Genomic DNA, 21,332 nt, shown 5'->3' with positions numbered 1-21,332 from the left:
GAAATAAACTATCAGATTTCAGTAACTAGGTTCTACAGCACTATTCTGCTATAACTTAAGGGGCTTTTTTAGCAAACGGTGGACTTGTGCAATGATGTATTTCTGTGTATACATAAATATATAGCAAATTTTATTGGACAGATGCTTTGACCTTATAAGCTTATCTGTAAAGGGGATCACAGTTCACAGTTGATGCAATCTCCAGTTATCACTGGCAAAAGAGGTTAGGTTATACACAGCCTTGAAGATGACTTCAAGATAATTTATGATAAAAGACTACCTGTCTTGAAAAAGAGATTTTTCTTATCTATAACATTTCTCTTACAATTTTTTTTTTATTATTTTTTTTTAATGCGGGTCTTGATGATTCCTTTTGGAATAGATGGCAATCAACAGACAGGCTCCATACATACATAGTCTTCCTTAAATAGCATAAAGAATTGTTTTCTGAAAAAGTTCTTGCTATTTGGTCAAGCAACAGATGCTCGTTTCTGCACCTGGGAGCTGCTTCTGCGCGCTCTGCCTCTTTCAGCGTTCAGCAGGGTGCCTGCCAGGGCTCTGCCTGGCCCCCCTCCCAGGCAGAGATGCTCTCAGACACCCCTCCAAATCTACTGTCACCTTTACAGACCTCTGTGTCCTGAAGTAAGCAGTTGGGCTCTGTCTGGTCCCCGAATGCTTTTCTGATCTCTGGAACTATCTGGTTACTTCAGACACGCTGCATTAGTCCAAGGTTTGCAGTAGTCCCCATTCTATTTCAAAGAGTGAACATGTCAGTTAAAGAGGTAAGATATTTAAATAGCTAATGCATTTAAGAAATGCAGTCGCTGTTGAAACAGTAAAAAAGGCAAAAAGAGAATTTGCCAGAAAGTGTGCAATTTTTAATATGGAATCCATAATTATCACTAATTGCTTAAAGGCAGAGTTGGCACAGAATAGAAATGTCACACAGTTTGAAGAGCAGCAGAATCCCACAGCTGCTAGTATTACAGGCTGTATACAACAGGAAACTATAAAACATATTCATGCCGTACTAAAATGTTTGGAAACCTACTGCAGCAGCAGAGATAGAAATGTTTAAATAAGATGTTACACTAAGATGTCATTAAATAGAAAAGCAAAGAACAGTACAGAAAAACCTTGATGTGTAAGTAATAAAATCTTTACTTTCCTGCTATAAATGCTAAAATTTTATAGATTTTTTTAAATTACCAATGTTAAATAGATGTCAGTCTAACTGCCAAAATATAGATTGTAAAACAAGAGTGTTAATAAAACTTCAGATGGTTTTAAGGAATTATCCACTTCCTCTGTTAAAGTGAAAACTAAAATATAACACAGACATATGCATAAGATAGGAAAATACTTCTTCATGCAAATAGTATAGTCATCTTAATTCATAATTTAAGAATGCCTATTAAGAGGAGGAGGAGGCAGCTGTATGCATTGGGGGATATCCTGTATAACTGGATGCTCAGCTTTATTTCAGTCTGTGATTGAAATATACAAAATGCTATTTTTTATATAGGTAGCTGCGGTTTGAAATTTATATACTATGGACATACAAATTAGTAATTCCGTAACCATTTTGAGTAAAAGAGGAGAAAGGGTCTTACTCAGCTTGACTGCACTATCAGTAGTGTTAGTTAAACTACAGAGAGAGATAATATAGAAATATAACTCATAAATCCCGCTGTGTAGAAGAGGGATAAGACATTTATTTCTTCCCCCAAATCAATGAATTCTTAGTAACAACACAGTAATTATTAAAATAGCCATTATTACAAGTCTAAAGTGAGTGTAATTGCAGAGGTTTGGTGTAAAGCTAAGAAACGAGATGTTAATCTGAAACGAAGAGTTTAAATGCGGAATTATGATATACTTGGCTTTCTGCAGTGTAGCTGTCAGGCTCGGGCAGTTCGCTGGTCAATAGTGACATTCTGTGTGTCAGTGAACAGAGTCTCCTGATACCTTAACCTGCAGTTCACACGTTACTGAAGCTCCAACTGTCGAACATTCAAGTCCCTTGGTACTACTGCAGCTTCCAGCCTCTCCTGACTGGCTCATGTTTCATTCTTTGGCAATTTGCCCTAATGATATCCCTCAGGAGCTTTCAGACCCTCTTCTTTTCCATATTTAATCATGTTATATTAATCTGAGTGCTGAGCAAACTATGCTGCACAAATTGTAATTGTCCATGATTTCTGCTGCAATAGTCTTAGATGTTTTTTTTAATTTATTTTTAGTGTAAAAATACATGTACAAAATTGCAGTATAATTTTTATTTACAAGTCTTAATGTCCAAGACAGCCAGTGTGTGAAAGCTTTAACTGCTGATCTGTTCCACAAAGAAGGTGTGTTTTTTTCCTATAAAATGTATAAAGTTTTAGCACTTGCTGTATGGACGGAATTTACATTTTATTTTACCTCTTAATTTTGTTACTGTAAAAGTACATGTCTTATAAACAGTGCTATTATCAAGTTAACCTCAGATAGTAATTCTGTTGGGATATAAAACATTAGGACAGTCTCGTTGCTTTCCATTAGCTTGGAAAGATTCTGTCTTCTACATGAGGCATTTCCCTTTTTTAAAATCGGTGGTTTTTCTTTATTTTATAAAGTTTGTAGTGTTTTATTTGCTGAATATAGGCTACCTCATTTTGAACACAATCTTGGTGTTTTCTCATTCTGTTGCAACTCTGTGGTGGCCTAATAAAATAAATACATTTGAGTGACTCCCTGATAGCAAAGTGGTATTTGATAGATCAAATTTGAATTCTTTTGGTATTGCAGATTATTTTCTTCACTTGAGGAGTGAACTAAGACCACATTTCTAATCAATTCCATAGCTTTTTGGGGCGTGGGTGGGATATTTTTTGTGATTTTTTTTGTTTGTTTGTTTGTTTGTTTGCTTGGTTGCTTTAGAAAAACACGTTTTGAATGGTAAGCAGATTGTAACACTTTCTTTCTTGGTCAAGGAGTCCTTCATTTGCTGGTGATGCTAGTGCCAGACTTGCCAGTCTCTGCTTTGGGAAGGAATTTTGGAAAATTGTAATAAAGTTGCTTTGCTGTCTCAAGGAATATTCTCTTCAGGCTTTTTTGAAGGTAGTTTGGAAATCAAGACAGTGACACAAGCAGAAATTAATCCTGCTCTTGAGTTTAATGCTGTTCTGTGGCTGCATGTGGGTTCAGCTCAAATTCAGTTGTTCCAAACAGCAGAAATGTGCACCAAAAAACTCCTCTGAGTCTTCCCTGCTCAATGGAGCTGAGGACAGCTGGGGCGCACTTGAGTTCTGTGTGGTAGTAGCAGTACCCTCATTTGATAAACATCAAATAGTACGTTTGGTTTTTTATCGTCAAAGATATAGCTGAGCAGAGCTAAATTTTAATTGTGGTGTTAGTCTGACCTTGCAAATGTTGTACTTACATATGTATATCAGAGTTCTTCATAGATGCGTTTAAGCAATTAAAAGTAATTTAAAAATGCTATAATAGGTGTTTTGGGGAGGTTAAGATTCTTACATGTCTAAAAGTTGATTTAAGTTTTTGTATTTTCTTTTTATTCATATTTTTTGTTGCCAATTCTGTGTGTGTATTTTTATTTTTAGTTAACTGCTTGTGTTCATGCGTCAGCTGCATTGTTATATCCAATGTATTGGCAACACATTTACATCCCAGTGCTTCCTCCACATCTTCTGGACTACTGCTGGTAAGATGGATAACCTGTTAACCCCCTTTCTGAGATTCTTACCTGTCTTGTAATTCTAACTGACGAAAACATTAATTACTTATGTGACTAAATATACAGGATCCAGTTTATGAAAGCACTTAAATCAATACTTAAATGATGACTTGAATAGAGATATTTCAGCATGCCTTTATGTGGGGTTTGAATTGGTACCTTGAGTTACAGTGCTGATTACTATCAGTGCAGCATTTAGAATCATGTTTATAATTACTGTTCCTGTTTTATTGTTAGAGAATGCATTCAGGAGTTTACATGCAGCTGTGTTACGGTTTTCTTTTATTTGGCATTTATTTTTACTTTAGATAAATGATATTGGTAGAAGCATTACAAAAAAAACCAAACCCTTGTCATTGTATTTAGAATGAATCATTAGGAGGAATATTTCCCTTAGGTCTATACAATGTTTTAATAGTTGTATTTTAGACTCAACCAGGTTCAGGATGCTATCCAACACCTTCCTGAAAGAGTTTAAAATCTCTTTCTGGTACTTCCAAAATTTTGATTGTAAGAATTCTGCTTCTGCTGATGTGTTTCTGCTCACATGACAGACCTCGTGGTTTTGGCAAGTCTTTAAGTTGAACAAGAAAGATTCGCTTCTTGAGTCATGTCTGATCCTTCAAGGGATGATGTTTCCATGTGCCTGTCTTTTAAGATTTCAGGCTAAGAAGAGATCTACTTTCTTTTATTCCTGGTGGTGCTAGAGGTACCAAATGAGAGTTTCTGTTAAAGCACCGGAAACAGGACCTGGAGACTTTGACTTTAACTAGACCTATGGATCTGTGGTGGAAAATGAAGCATTTAAATCCATTCTAGAGATCAGGAATTGTTGTTGTGTATAAAAAGCAAGACCGAGTCAGATGCCTACCAACTTGATTCTATGTTTCTGTTACTAATGTTTTTCTTCACAGGAATAAATGATGCTTGTATGTTTGCTGGACATTGTTTTGGTTTTTTCTGGAACCTATAAATATTGATGTTCCATTGACCTGCGCCCAGTCGATTGAACTTCTTGTTTTCAAAGAAATTCTCATTATGTTTCCTTAAGTCACTTTGATAGTTTTTCCTCAAGTTTAGAATATTTACCCATTACCCAGCTTTTGCTGTGATAGTTCCTATACTTCATATGTATATTATTTATTGTTTTTAAGGAGAAATCAAATATTCCTCTCCCACTCCTCCCTTTACTTTCAACTACAGCTAAGCCTTTCATCTTTAATGATAGTTTTCTTTTGAAGAAATTCTGTCCTAATTGTTTTTCCTCCTAGCTTTGATAAAATGCTCTAAGATGGTAGAGCTTGGATGTATTTGTTTAGTTTTTGTATTACTTGAGCTTACTGCCAGAAGCTTTGTAATTTCTTCAGTATCATCCATAAATGCTGTTCTCAGAAGGTAGATCAACACCTTTATTCAAGCTGTACCCTGCAGAGTGCATCCTGAATACTAGAAGATTTTTTTTTTATTTCCCCTCCGAAGCACAAATAATGTTTCCAGAAATAATAATGTAAGATGCTGTACACAGCTTCTTGTGATGATGATAATAGTTGAGATTCTAGGTCATTATGGCTTGACCTGAGAATTTTCTTTACTCATTAAAAAGAAGCATGGAGTTTCTTAACCTTGTAAAACTCATTTATGTGCCTTTTTCTTTTTCACAGAAGTGCAACAGAACTGGGGGGAGAGGGGCGAAATTACCTTTTTTTAGAGATGTTCAAATGGAAACATAAAGTTCGTGAAAGGAAGTGCACAATTGATGAATTTACCACAGTATCTATAATTCAGATCTTTTAACTCAGATTTTTGTTCATTTACATTTCTCTGTTCATGTCTGGTTTGAATGTTTCTTTTGTTAGGCAGGTTGGAATAGTCTGATAAAAACACATAAAATGCTTAGCTTTCCTCATGTTTTGGCCTATTAGCAGTAAATAAATATTTTTCTCATAGGTCTATAATATATCAAGTGAGAAAACCTTGATGAATTCATAAAGTCAAAGTTTATACTAAGCCAGACCTATTGTCCAGTCCAAGAGGGTCATGTCAATTTAAAATCAATAAAATAGTTTTCTATTTCTTTTTTATATTTTCATTTTGATAGAGCAAAGTTATTATTATCAAAGTGCCTTTTTTCCTTTTAGTTTAAGTAGCATTTTCATACCTAGAAGCTACATCATCCTTGCTTCACTTGGACTTTGTTAAGAATGTCTCCTGTGAACTCTTATTTTCTTAGTCTTGTTCTGAAATGATATTCAAGTAAATGAAGTAGGGAATTATCAGTTTGATAATTTTGTTCGTTCCAAGGAAGTAAGGCCATTTTAAAAGAAATATAAAATATATTTAAATCTTCTAGTTAAATATAGGCCCTGGTTCTGTGACTTCTCTTTGCACGTTAATCGTGCAATGTATTTTGAGAGAAATCCACTTTTTTTTTTTAATGAGTTGGACTATATATCTTCAAAATTTCATAAAGATACATGATATAATTTTGTGGGTTAGAATTCGATAAATTACATAAACTGCTCCGTTTGTACATTTTGCAGGCATGACAAAAGAGACTTGTATCTTTGAGGAAAACAGATCTATAATAAAAAATTATTTGAATTCTTCCACTTGCCTTTTTAATCAAGAAGCCTCTTAAGTTCTATCAGGCAACCTGATATACATTCTGGTTTTAAATATAATGTAATGGGTGCTCCTAAAGTAGTCTAAACCCATCATTGCTGAGCATCAGTATGGACTGTAATGCTGTCAGGATTGGCCAGGTTATGAGTACGTGCAAGGTCCAGTGTGAGAACATACTGTGTATTTATCTACTTCAGGATGTTTTTTTCCCCCACAGAGCTTATCTTGGCCCCAGATTCCATTGTTAGAACTCAAATGTGAGAATTGGAATAATCATCCAAAAAAGAAGAGATAATAAATTTCTTTTTCTAAAAGATAGCAAGATACTAAGCAGTGAAAGTAATTTTTCTTTTAGCTCTAGAGGAAAAAAGAACTCAGCAGAGTATTGCTAAAAAGTTGAATTTTCTGAATATTTTTATTTATTTTCCATGTTTAAGGAAGTAAAAAGATATCGTTGCACTCAACCCAGTAGATGGCTGGCTTTCAAGAAAGCTTTTACAAAAATTAAGTTTGAGCATTGATATAGTAATTATATTTGAATAAAATTAATTTTTGTAAAGGAGAAAGCTAATTTCATCAATTTTCTGTGTAATTTCTTGGCAAACTAAGTCACTGATAAAAGAATGTCCAACAGTTTTGTCTGTGGATGATAAAGCATCTGTTCTACTGATGCTTTGCTAAGAATATAATGCAATTATGAAATTCAAGTTACAATTGCAACATGTCTTTTTATAAGATTTGGTCTGTTCTGAATTGGGATATACACGCCTGTTTTCGTGAGAATGGGACAATTATTTCCCAATTAACTTGCATGTTTTGCATAACATAGTAATTATTTTAGGCAATGATGTTGTAGATTAATAACATTTTTGGTAATAACATGCATAAACAACAGAAAAACTATATAGCAGCTCCCAGTAGTATCATAGTAAGCAATTTCATGTTCTTATTACAAACCTCTGCTGTTAAGGCTTCAGAATCCAGCAGTAATAAAATTCATTCTTTGCTGAAAATGATCAAATTGACTTTCCATACGTGCAATTTTTATTTCATGCATTTCCAAGATGTGTTTATCTAATTAGCTTTATACCTTTATTCTGTTGACTTCTCAAAATTGAAATGATGTAGCTGTTGCTTTGTTCCATAGAAAAGAGCTACTTGCTACCCTTTTCAATGACAGATTTATTAATGGAGCAAATCATCAGCTATTTTAAGTCAGTACAGGCCTGGTGAAGCTGCTAGAACTGTGTCGGTGTACAAGAAAACAAGTGTGCATAAAATGCATACATGATATACCACTTGTTTTCACTGTAGTTTCTCCAGTTCATGTTATTTGTAATGCTAAGATAACTCTGATGCGATGAACCTGAGTATCTATTTTGCTGCATATTCAGAAGAATCCTCAGTTACATGCTAATCATAGTCATTCTTATTGGCTTGCTTAAATATGTTATGTAGTATAAAGTGTTCTTAAAATTATATTTAAAGCTATCCGATTGCTCACTGAATATATATTCATTTCTGCTCTGGGAAGATGCTCATTTATGATTCCAAGTAACTTGAATTTAGTCCGCAAAGGCCTAAAGGCCTTAGCCTGGATAAAGTCATCAGGCGTCTCTAAAATTTTTCAGAATTGGGCTAAGAAAAAGGTATGTGGGGACATAGGGGTCTCCATTTCCCATTCTGGAAGGCTCATTGACTAGAAACCTTAACCCGTAACAGTTTGCAGTTTCAGCAAACCTTTATTTTGATACTATAAAAATGATGACAACTTGTTTGGCCTCAGTGCGTTCTTAAAATTATATTTAAAGCTATCCGATTGCTCACTGAATATATATTCATTTCTGCTCTGGGAAGATGCTCATTTATGATTCCAAGTAACTTGAATTTAGTCCGCAAAGGCCTAAAGGCCTTAGCCTGGATAAAGTCATCAGGCGTCTCTAAAATTTTTCAGAATTGGGCTAAGAAAAAGGTATGTGGGGACATAGGGGTCTCCATTTCCCATTCTGGAAGGCTCATTGACTAGAAACCTTAACCCGTAACAGTTTGCAGTTTCAGCAAACCTTTATTTTGATACTAAAAAAATGATGACAACTTGTTTTGGCCTCAGTTAGTCTGGATTTTGAGTGGTTGGTTGTTTGTTTTGTTGAGGTGTTTGTCGTTATTTTGGGGTGGGTTTTTTGGGTGCGGTTTTTTTGGGGGGGGAAGGTGGGGGTGGCGCATTAATCCTCTCCTGTGGGACATTGTTAATGACAGCAATTGGCTAATCCATATTGTGTACAGATTTTTCTAAAACTGGCTGCAGCCTCAGTCAGGTGAGCATTGCTACTTTTGCTCCCAAAGTTGGGATCGAATTGACGTGGCCTGTTCAACTGATGCGGTGAAGCCTCTCCCCAGGCTTCAGGAAGTCAATCGCCAATCAGTCGGTGCCAGTGACTCAAATCTGGGATTGAATTAATACAATGGGAGAAATTATTGTCTGTCAGCTCTCTGTGTAACTTCTTATAAGTCATCTTACCTTCCATTTATTTTTCAGAGATCATTTTTATTTAGTTTTTCTCTCTACTCCCTTAGTATTTAGTTTCCCACTGAGCTGCTTAAACCAGCCTATCTATCGCTTCTCTGGAGTGAATATTTTTAGTAACCTATAGTACCCAAAAGTGTGATGATGGTTTTTCCCTTCAGCGCTGGATACTGAGTATATTCTTTGTCACATGTTGCCAGAACATATTCACTAGAGGAAGAAACAGAAGCTAATAGGATACCATGATAAATTAGCCTGACTTAATTCAGTTTCTTGCTTGTGTACTGCAGGAGCTCTCACTCCAAGGGCTTTGTGTGGATATGTGTTTTATTTTGAGAATGTAGTTTCTTGTCTTATTCAAACTGGAAATGAGAAGTTTACCATCTTGAGTTAAATATGATATTACACAGCTTCCAAAGTGCACTGAGGAAGGGTTTCAGAAGTGCATTCAGAACCAAGTGATGTTAGTGACGTTTGTGTTGCAGTGGGGTGATGCTAACTGGTACCATATTCTCTAGCATGGTGTTCTAAAACCATGGTAGTTCTAGAGACGTTTTTGGAATATCCACTAGTCTAGATGTGCCATACAGTACAGTTGGTTATTGAAAATAGGTATGGCAAACCAGTTAGCAAGCCTTACAGGTCTTCTTGATCATACTTCCATGGTTAGGAACACTGCCCTTTATTTTGTGGTTGTCTTTACTGCAGAGTAAAAAAAAAAAAGTTAAAAATTGTCTAGTAAAACTTTTAGTAGCAACTGTGTACATTTAATACAGGCTTAAACAGTGAATGTTAACCAGGGACTGTCTGTACTAAGATTTTAAATATTTTTTGCTCCACAAATATATTGTGGTACTCAAAACAATAATTTGGTCTTTTCCATTTTTTTTTCTTCAGTGCACCAATGCCTTATCTAATTGGCGTCCACTTAAGCTTAATAGAGGTAAGTTTACTATACACTTCTGTGTGTACTGGTATGCATGAGGGGTGTGTGCCATCAATGATAATTTTAATGTTACTGCTGCAGAAATAATCACTGGTATATAGCATACAGAATTACAAAGTTTAAGCTTCAGATGCTTTACAAAGTAAAAAATGTTCCTCTTTGAAATTTTACTTTTGAAATGTTTTATTGAGATGTCTAAGAACTACATAATGATTTTTTTTTTCTCTATCTACTTAATAGCTCAATGATAGCTTTTTTCCTGCCTTTTCTAGTGGTTCAGCAACAGCTTTTCCCAATAATAAGAATGGTTAAAATTTATTTTGGAGTCACCATCATTCAAAATTCAGTGTCATTCTGATTTCCCAGATAATTTACATTCCTGTCCCACTGAAAATGAGTCTAATGTTCATCTCATAATGTTCATAACTATTAATTTTAGAAATTAGTATTTCTTGCCAAAAACCAAGAGGTAGGCTTTTCAGGTTTAAACACACAGCAAAACAATAGAACTTGCCTACGTGGTAATAGCTGGGTCATAAATAGCTTTGCCTCTTTTCATAACCGTTTGATGACACCATTAAGACTACATGTGTAGTCTGATTATCATGCAGAGTAGGTAATTGATTTGGGAAGTTTATTTGATTTACACTTTGGCTAAAGCAGTTTCTAAGGATCAATTCACATTTGCTAAGCTGATGAGGTGGGTTCTCCCCCGATCTGTGCCACTAACACTTATGTGTTTCCAAAAAAGATAATTATGTACACTTCCTAACTCTAGGCATAGCTTTCTGTTCTCTCAAATCCAGTTCTTATTATCTGCATACATTGATTGTAATACCCTGACTAGGATATTTTTCCTTATTCCATCAGAAAATAATGGAACAGAATGGTTTGCTCTGAAGTCACTCAATTCCCTCTGGAATTGTTTCCTGGACCGCACTATTATGTATTATTGTAGGACCGTATAGAAAAGAGTTCTATAATTTTTTCCTGTGTCAAGGTTTGACCTCAGCTGGCAACTAGGACCATGCTGCCCTTCACTCGCTTTCCCCACACCCACAGTAGGGTGGGGAGAAGAGGGAGAAAAAGGGGGAAAAAAACACCCACCTTGTGGGTTGAGATAAAGACACTTTAATAGAACAGTAATGGAAGAGAAAAATTATAATAATGGTTAAAAAAAATTCAACATGAAGTGAAGCAAAACAAACTGCTGTCACCACCCAATGATCGATTGCCCAGCCTGTCCAAAGCAGCGATCACAGATCCTTGCCCCTCGCCCACCCCTATTTATATTTTGGGCATGATGTCTGTGGTACAGAATATTCCCTTGTCTAGTTTGTCCTGTCTCTGCACCCTGTCAGCTTCTATGGGAAGCTGAAAAAGTCCTGGACTTACTATAAACATTACTTAGCAACAACTAAAACAGTGTTATCAACAGTATTCTCATACTAAATTCAAAACACAGCAGCTACTAGAAAGGAAATTAACTCTATCCCAACTGAAACCAGGACATCCTGAAAGGAACAAATTAATTCTTAGCTGCTGGTCAAGTTCACTGATGAAAGATTGTTTCATCCATTCTTCTATAATACTAGTAGTTATCACATACCTGGGACTTACATAAATCTGCACATAATTACATAGTTTTCTCTGTTTTTCATTTGATTATATGATTAACATCCTATCTTCCACAAATATGAGAGAATGAGATGTTATTATAGGATATGCATAGTTCCAATATATTTAACTCTCTTTTTTGTAAATCTTAGCTTTCAAGAATTCATTTCTTGACTATGCTTGTATTTCAGAGATTATTAATGTAACCTTACTATTTAATGAAGAGGAAGTGTTTTTAATCGCTACTGTGAATCCCGTGCCTAATTCACAAATCCTAGATCTAAGGCTCAAAATGTTGTTTTTTGCCATTATTATTCTTTGTAAAATCATCGTTTCTAATCTAACACATTATAAGAAAAATGTACTTCAGGAGAATGCCATAGTAAAATGCTTTTCCACGATATTTTTTTTCTCTTAACAGAGAGTAAAAAATAGATCGCTGGAGGATGTGGTTTTGCTAAATGTTGACACAAACACTCTAGAAACCCCTTTTAATGACCTGAACAACCTACCTGGTGAAGTGGTGAGTCTTAAAGATATTTCATTCTTTCTTTCTTATATAGGTGCTTGAATTACTAGTAGTTATTTTTGCCTGGTTTTGCTAACTGCTGTAAAAGGAATAAGGGGGTGAAAAGCACCAAGTGCAGACCCCTATATTTGAGATTTTTACCTTTTTGACAGCTGAGTAGATGTTGAATGGAACATCATATTCCTTATTGTAAAAGTAGGATCATAATTATAAAGCTAGCTGCATTCATTAGGCATAGCTGCTTTAAACGCAAGAGTCTCTTCATCTCATCTTAATCATTATATTACAAAGTAGGCATTTCTGTCTGCCTAGTGGCATGTCTTGCAAAAGAACGAGAGAGTTTTTGAAGGCAAAAAGAAGAAGGGGGCCAATTATCGGCTTCTGCTTCCCTGCCACCTGCCAGCGCTTTCCTTTTAATTAATGATCTGATGGCACTGGTCAATATAATAAGAAATGCTTGTACAGTTGGGGTCAGAAAATTCAGGCTTTGATCTTCTTCAACTTTCTGAAACATTTATTTGTTTTCTCTAAATTATTTCAGTTTTATTTTAATCTCTTCTATCCTGCTGAGGGCTGAGTGAATGAAAACCTATACTGTTTGTCATTTGCTTTGGCAGAGCAAAGACTGCTTACTTAGAATTCTATTTGTAAATTAAACTGCAAACCCAGTTTGTCATAAAAGACATCTGATCCTTTTGAAATGACGAAAACTGTCTTTTGTCTGTAAAGGATGATAAATTAAGTGCCAGTTCTTTCTGGACTTTGATCTTGCAGAGGGTGTCGTGTCCCCCCTTCCCCCCCCCTTTTTCTTTTTCTTATTGCCTATAGGGGAACATATTCTGTATATCATATTAAATAGTCACAAAATTCACTTACTTTGTTTTTCCCAGTAGAGCTCTAAAAGAGTATCATTGTGAAACCACTGTTTTGATTATTGTTATAGATGCTTAAGCTATCACAAATGGTTGTCAGCACAAAGAATTTTATATCAAAATGTAAAATCAAAGCGTTACATTTTCTGAAATTGTAAATCATAAAAACAAACTGTCTTAATCAAAGTAAGGCACTGTAGTGACATACTGTGTCCTTTGTTTTTGTTGGTAATTTGTATATATTTGGTACAATAGAAATCAAACTCTTGATTATTATATTAATGTCAGTTCCCTTTGATTTTAATAATGTTAAAATCTAAACCTTTTATAGATCATCTGGTCAGTCTTTCTTTTGACTCAGTATCAACATCAGAAAATTATTCTGATGTTTTGTGATTTTATGTTAGTGCATGAAAAAGTACACACACACATTTCCAGTAATTTTGACTGTACTCTATCACTGGAGAGTATAACAAGTTAAGTAAAAAATGAGCCCTTTTCTGGTGTGTCAGTAATTTTAACTGACCTTGCATTCAGTGAATAAGGTTGAGGTTATAATGTCATGGGGGTACATACTTCTTGTCAAATAACAGTTAGAATTGAGAATTAGGCATCATGTTCCATAAGACACTGGAGTTGTAGCTCAGGGTCCTTCGAACAGGAAAAATGGATATTTCTGCAATGAGAGAGACTTCTTATGTATCTTATAGATGCATATCAAAATGATCTCTAAATGAGTAGGCTAGCATGAAGAAAATAGGGATACAGATCTTCATACCTTTAGAAGTGTGTTCTCCCCCAGGACATATGCATTTTACTATTATTAATGTTAATGAAGATTATCCAAGTGTTTAGACTGTGCAGTAGGGTTAAAATATTTTATTCCATAACTAATACAGAACAAAACAGAACAACTATGATTAATGTAAAATATATTTGCAGAATTTGAGGATTTTATAATGAAGCTTTTAATTTTAATATTCCCATTTCATCCTCTACTTCAATGTGTAAAGCACTTTAATGAAAACAATTTAACGGAAAACATTTGAAATTATAGTTGGAAAACCTGGTAACAAAAGACACAGACAACGTCCGTGTTTGGCTCATAAAATGACAAAATGCTTGTCTGCCTTTTGCATTCATGAGGGACAGTGCAACTGCTAACATCTCAGTGAAAAGTGTAAGACATAGGAGTGTACAGTCATAATGGTGAGTTAAACTTAACACATTAAAAGCAAATGTCAAAGATACTTATATATGTGAAGCATTTTAACCTATATAAATTAACCTCATGAGCATACATACAAAGGTACTAAAACTTCTGATGAAAAAAATATAATGAGTGCCTCTCATTAAGGGTGTTAGTATAGAAAGAAGAACAGAAAACGCAAAAGAAGCTCTAGTCTTACTATCCCTTTCAAAAATTGATTCCAGGTTGGTTAACAGCCTAACAAAAGAAACGCAGCATTTTCAAAGAGTTTTCTAAAACTGTTTCTTGTGTCTGAAGGAAATGGACTAATTATTTTCTTGATCAATAAGCCTGATGATGTCCTCGCAGCATAGGTATTTAATAGTTTACCCATGTATAAGTAACGTGTCTGTTAAAATGCTCTGACTGTGATTTTTTTTTCCATGATAAATTTAAGATTGAAAAAACATTATTATATGGCATTGTCTAATAAACTGTATAATAAATTAACTGAGATTTAAAGGTATTTTTAAATCATTCACTTAAGCATTTAAATTATAGTTACAGGCTAGGTGACTTTCTATGCATGTGAACTCTATTATTCTGTCAGACTGACCAGTGGTCTTGACTGTGCAAAGGTCAGTGGTCACAGTTGTCCTGAATTACCAGTCCTTTTTTCATGTGGACCCTCTGCTGCGTTGCATGCTGTAATCTTCTTAATGGCTTCATTCCAATATTCACACATAATATTTTAGATTTATTGACTGTTAGAAATACTACCATGCCAGTAGCAGTTCCGCTACTCCTAAGGTATTTAAAATTGGAAAAATAAATCAGGGCAAGACTTTCAGGAATCCTTTGTTTTCATAGACGGGGGAAAAACTCCCTCTTTTTCCTCTCTTCTGACAAGAACACTTGTTTTTGAATTTCATCATTTCACTGTGAATTTGTGTATTATTTTTTAATTAGAAAAAAATGAAAATCAGTAGCCACTTCTGTGGAAGTAAATCTTCTAATACAATAATTAGATCACCACTTCAATAGTGTAAGATGTTAGACAAAGAACATTTGTGGCGTATGTAAATTAACAGAGACCATCGACACAAATTTATAAACTTTGGGCCTTATTCTGCAATACCTACTTGCAGTTAACTGACAAAAAGACTACTCCTTTGCTCCAAATTGAACACTTTCAAAAAAAGCTTGGAGAACTGAGGACGTCACGTTTAGCAACCAAGTCTTACTGACTTCTCCCTAGACTAAGCAGAACTTTTATAATTATGATCTTCAGAAAATAATAGGATTTATAGGTACCTAGCATCTTCTGTGGTTGTTAAATACTGTTAACTGTAAAATCTACGGAGCTGTTGAAAGATGCATAGCCTTTGTAGCGTGTGGTGCCTACACACTATGATGCAATGCAGAATCTAAATGGTTTTTTAGAGTTTTAGTTTTGAGATTCCTAAAGTCACAGAATTTTAACACCGTAAATTGGGTGTATGAACATTACTGTTCTAAAAATAGCATTTGAGAAGTAGGCTGTAATTCACATAGAAAATTGAACAGTTACTTTATAAAACAATTAGGAGTGCAAATTATTTCTGAAAATACGGTGATTAATAGTATAAAGAAGTTATGGTCAATGTGTAACAGTGCAACTAAAAACATTTTTTGTAAAATTTAAGTATCATAATTTATTCAGTTTTCCCAGCTGAAAATAGCCAAAAAATATTACTAATGTATTTTAGAAACTCAGAGCAGTCAGCAGCGTTTGCAGTGTTACGGGGCAACTATTTATTTTGAATAAAGTCTTACAGTTGAGATTCTTTTGAAACTCGGTATAGTTTTAGAAGCTAGAACATGAGATTGAAAAATATAACTAGTTTTGAAAGCACTTGCATTTAATTAGGTGTATTTGTTTTGTGATTAAATGCTGGAGGACTGAGATGCCTAAATCCTGTGTGTGTGTGTGTAGACAATATCAAGCACGTAGAAGCCCTTTCATTAACGATACTGATTTAAATCATATCACATTCTATTTTGTGTTTTTGTTTCTCTTTTTTGCCACCTTCTCTCACTTTCTTGCTGTTGAGAGGAGGCTTACTTTTATAGTGACATGATCTGATGGGGAACACCAAAAATAGTTTAAAACATAACAACTGTCACTGATACCAGAAACATACCTGGATATATTTTTTTCTGAGATCTAATAGTCATTCCCAGTGCATGGTTCTCCATTACTCAGGCAACAAACATTTTGAATACTTCTATTTATGCTTAAATTTATATGTGTGCTTAAGTTTTTGCAGGCACAAAGGCTTTGATTAATAGCTACATCATTTTATTAATTTAACTTTATGTGCAGTTCTATTCTTCCACTCACATGAATATTGAAGAGATATTAGTCATGCTTTGTTTCTGATTAGGTACTTATATTTTAAGAATCTTAAAAAGGACATAGGGTGACTATTTTAAAAAAATAATATTTTTTTTATGACCAGCACAATATGTTTCTGCATGTTAGATATACTTACTTATATAGAAAGAAAAATCATGTATCAATCTCATGACTTTCTACATCTCTAAAAAAATATTCTATTGATTTAAACCTTCCTGAAGCTGAGTGTTCTTCATTGGTAGTGTTTAACTACCAATGAAGTCACCTTCCTATGAGAAGCCGTTGCTAGGAGAAGATGAAACCAGTTTGCTTCTAGTGTAAATTAATAATACCATTTCTGAAACGGATCACTAGTGTCTTCCAGAAATAAATTTTAACAGCATTCTAACCCCTGTGGTTGGTTTGTTTGCAGTTATTTATTTTTAAACTTTAAGACATGCAATGAAGGGTAGAAAAAAAGTTTGGCATTCTTAATCATAGATAGATAGAAGGATTAAAGCACATATGAGGAAAAGATTTTGATAAAAATGCTGCTTGGTATTTTCTTGGTTTTGTGCCAGAACTGTGGATTTTCTTTGAAATTTTAAGAGCTATTAATGATGTCACCCAACAGGGTGTCACACTTCCTTGGTTTTAGGTTCATGGATCTAAGAAATCACAATCCTGCTGTGCACCAAGTCCTTCTCAGTAGTTCAAAGCACCCAGTGTCTTATCTGTACCTACTGTATTGACTGTAATAACTACTTTATCACGCTAGCTTTGATTAAACTGTGGCACTGGGAGAATTTGCCAGCAACCTACCCAAATGTGCAGCTTGGGTTTGCCATCGCTCGGTCGTGGGATAAGTCCAGAGAACGCATTGTCCGTCTGTATCTATATTTGCTGACCTCAGCTTGAAGGAAACCTATGCAGGTCTCAAGGGTGCTTCAGGAGTGCTTCAGCCAGGAATTCGGTTGTAATGATTGGGAAATCAGGGTTGTGGTGTACACTATTTCTGCAGGCTTTTTCTTAAGAGCACTGTGCTCCTATTACTGCTGCAGAATTATCTGAGAGAGTTCTTCCTGCCTTTTAGCATAGCCTCCTGAGAGAAGTAGAAGTTGGAAGAACTTTCTTTGGATTCCAACGTATTCTGTTTGAGGGTAGAACCTCCCTCCAGGATGACAGCACAAAAAATGTGCATCTGACTTAGAGGTTTTTGTGCTGGAGAATCCACCTTCGAACTGCCAGCCCATTGGGATGTTCTTAATATTGTTGAACTAATAGTACCAATACTACAGTGAAGAGGGAGATTTATTGCTTTCTATTGTTCTTTTTAACATGTTTTTGCCTGAAGCATCCTGTTTATCAATTCATGTTAGACTACATAGGGTCTGCCAGAACTGAGAAAATCAGAAAATACCATTTTCCTTCACATCCCCCACTTTGTCCTGTAATTCCTCTGCTCTACATCATCTTGACGCCTTTCATCTCTGACCCTGTCTTATTGTCTGCCATTATTTCCCCAAATTCACAAGATATAATATAGAAGAATGTAGATGTAAAAGAATGTAGAGAATTTTCTACCATTTCTGTCCCTTATATTTAGAAGATTTTTTATTTGTCTTGACAGAGATAATGTTTTAACATCGACAATTCTTTTTTTGACATCATATTACTACTTTTGTTTTAGTGAAATTGAGCTAAGGTTGATGGGTGCATTTTCCTTATACAATGGATATACAGTACAGTACAGGAAAAAAAAAAAAAACAACAAAAAAACACCCAAAACAAAACACCCAAACAAACAAAAAACCCTCCCAAACAAAACCAGAAAACTTAAAACCAAGACATGCATTCTTTTATTTTTTTTCTTGAACTGCTTAGCTGTTTTTTGTACTCAGACTTGTACTTTTTTTTTTTTTTCTTTTGAGGGAAAAACGTAAATGAGCCTTGGTGTATGCTTTCCATGGGCTAAATGAATCAGGCTCTAAACTTTTATCTAGATCTATGGAGCTTGGATATAAATTGAAAAGATCACAGCTATGGGGAAAAGACCTATACTGTAAAGGCCTTTCTGCATAGATTATGAACATCATAACTCAATAATTTTTTTTTTCAAAACTATAGTTATAATTGGACCCAATGGGGGTCTCTCTCTTTGATCAGATCACAGTAACTGTGACTTTACACTGGAAAATGTCACTACTGTGAAGGTTTATCACCTGTAGAGCTGGTCTTTTCTCTGATGCCATGTTCAGTTCTCATTAGCATTATTCAAAGTTTAGTTGTTAATTAGGTTGACACTTCAATTACAATCATCATCTACAAGAGCAGTCAGGTCTGCTTGCATAAAGAAACAAAAAGATACTCATTCTTGCGTATATTTCTATGAGAATGAAAGCTGTTTTGGTGATAGTTTGTGTTTATAATGTTCTGCTTAAAGAATAACTCTAATGTTACTTCGTATAGTTTTTAGCATCTTAAATATTGCTTTAGTGAGTGTATTACAATACAAAGAGAACAAGAAAACAACAATAACTCTGATGGAGGAATGTACAAACACGATGATGGTCCCACCACTCACCAACTTGGACCCAGCTGCCCCAGCCCACTCCCAAGCAGGACTTCTGCCCCATCCCCGGCCAGTTGCTGGCTACAGACTGGGCATGGCACAGTGTGGAGTATCTGTGTCCCTGCCAGAGATGGGGGAGAGTTAACCCTATCCCCGCCGTGACCAGGACACGGGTATATTGCAGTACAATGAGATAAAGAAACATGTATCCAACGTAATGGGAGTTGACTTCTCCAGGTATCAGACATGTTGAAACTGAGACTATAGACTATAACCGGATGTAATTCTACATATCTTAAAAAAAATCTGTAATAATTCCATAGTTACATGATTTTTATCCAAAGTATTTCCAAGTAGCATCATCTAAATTAGTATTTCTAATTTTTTTCCAATTCTGTATAATCAGTGATTGCTGTTTGCCAAGTAAGAAAAACCAAAAAACTCCTTTAAAAACCCAAAAAGTTAAGCGCTAAAATAAGAATGATTTTTTTATTTTTTTTAACTAAAGGTACTCATAAGTATTATTCTTACTTGTTTCCCCTTTCCTATGTTTTATGTTCTAGGACAATTCTAAAGACAATGTATCACTGAATTTACACAAACTTTTCTCAACTGTTTGACAGTGGTAGCAGCTACTCCCACAGTGCATGAGAAATTATGTAAGATAGTAGTTCCACTTAAAAAAAAAAAAAAATCCCTAAAACTCAATAGTAAGTTACCATTAAGAATCCTTAAAATCCTTATCCTTCTTAGCATAAATAAGAAATGTCCAACTGTCTTCATTCAAAACAAGTAGGTACATGTTATGATTGAGAAAAAAAAAAATCCACAGAAAAGTGGCTCACATGCGGTTTACTTTAAAATAATTAAGCTTATTTATGTCAAGAGGCCTTGGGAAAAAAAGAGAGCATAAACCAATTTGCATTAGCACTCTACCATCATCCCCTGCTTTCATTTCAATTAACAGACCAGCAGGTGCTCTTTGCAGTTAAAAAGATAAGCTATCAAGGAGGAGGATGAATTTTTGGCTGACCTGTAGACACCACGGTTTGCCTGCTGATTGGGTTCATACCTCGCTGTACCAATTTCTGAGGTGTTAATTTAACTGTTCCACTCTGTCATGCAGGTCTCGGCCTTGAAAAGTAAACTGAAAAAGCAGTCTACAGCTACGGGTGATGGAGTAGCCAAGGCCTTCCTTCGGGCACAGGCAGCGCTGTTTGGATCCTACAGAGATGCACTAAGATACAAACCAGTAAGGCTGCTTCTTTTCTTCTTTTTTTTTTTTTTTCCCTAAATTTATAAGAGCACAGTTGCTTTCTTTGCAAGGAAAATATGAGATGTTTTATCCCAGTCTGAAACATTTCAGAGAAAATGGTTTAAATCTTATTCTATGCTAAGGACATGTTGGCAATTTAGAAGACACTACCACCTCCTGATGGTGACTTGTACTGAAAAATAAATACTCATCCCAAGTCATCTATCTTTTCATGTGTATCACTTCAATAATTTATTTAATATAAAATCAGATTGTATTAATCAAGCTACTTACACACAGCTCACCTGGTTTATTGTGGTGAAGAACTGAAGAGGCTGTGCCTTTCAGATAAATATTGAGATTTGATAGGAGAAAATCATCCCTGTTGAAGGCGTCAAGTTTTTACAACTGGTGGGTGTGTGAGTGTGTGGGTGCATGTTTGTCTGGGGGTGAGGAGGGCAGTATATTCTGTCATAGAGTAAGGAACTAGCTGGTATTCCTTGGTGGAAATGGATAGGATAGTTATTAATTCCAGATGAGGCCTTTTCCTGGAGGAAACATTAAAATACAGTATGGAAGTGTCCCCTCTACTGAAGTGGTTCTTTTACAGGTAGTCTCTTTTGCCATGAGCATTTTACACGCTAGCTGTCTGTGCCCCTGACAACAATTGTTACTGAGATGAAAAGTAATCTACGCAGAAATGAATTAATGGTTAAGGGTTTAGTTCTTGTATTTGTGTTTAGCAGTAGTTACAGTTTTCTTATGATATGGAAAGCCAGTTTGCATACAATATTGAAATGACTGTACCTGTTTTGAAAATTACTTGAGTACAATGCAGTACCATTTGATTAAAAAAATTAATTCCAACTAAACAGATAATTGATGTTTATTCCATAGTGGCATTGCCTAACATTGCTTCAGGACGGCTTATCTAATTTGTCGGTTAGTCTAAAGGTGAGGACACTGGACTGTGTCAAATCATGGCAGCTTGCAGTAAGTTAAGTCAAAAAGTGTTTTAATCTACAAGTGATATATGCAGACAGAATGATGTCAGTCTGGTTGATGTCCTTACCTATTCTAACCAGAAGTA

General features: G+C 35.1%; 1 protein-coding gene across 1 annotated transcript in view; it reads left to right on the top strand.

Annotated features, from left to right (window-relative positions):
* Positions 1-21,332, top strand: part of DENND1B (DENN/MADD domain containing 1B) — a 168,599-nt gene that overhangs the window by 101,994 nt on the left and 45,273 nt on the right. The window contains exons 11-14 of the mRNA XM_014943347.1: positions 3,606-3,706; positions 9,783-9,828; positions 11,870-11,971; positions 20,114-20,239. Coding sequence (XP_014798833.1) covers positions 3,606-3,706; positions 9,783-9,828; positions 11,870-11,971; positions 20,114-20,239 — 375 coding nt within the window. The remainder of the gene's footprint in view (positions 1-3,605; positions 3,707-9,782; positions 9,829-11,869; positions 11,972-20,113; positions 20,240-21,332) is intronic.

Source organism: Calidris pugnax, unplaced genomic scaffold, assembly GCF_001431845.1.
Source record: "Calidris pugnax isolate Ruff unplaced genomic scaffold, ASM143184v1 scaffold63, whole genome shotgun sequence".
Taxonomy (NCBI): domain Eukaryota; kingdom Metazoa; phylum Chordata; class Aves; order Charadriiformes; family Scolopacidae; genus Calidris; species Calidris pugnax.
The sequence above is the reverse complement of the archived record's forward strand: the minus strand, read 5'-3'. Positions and strand labels throughout refer to the sequence as shown.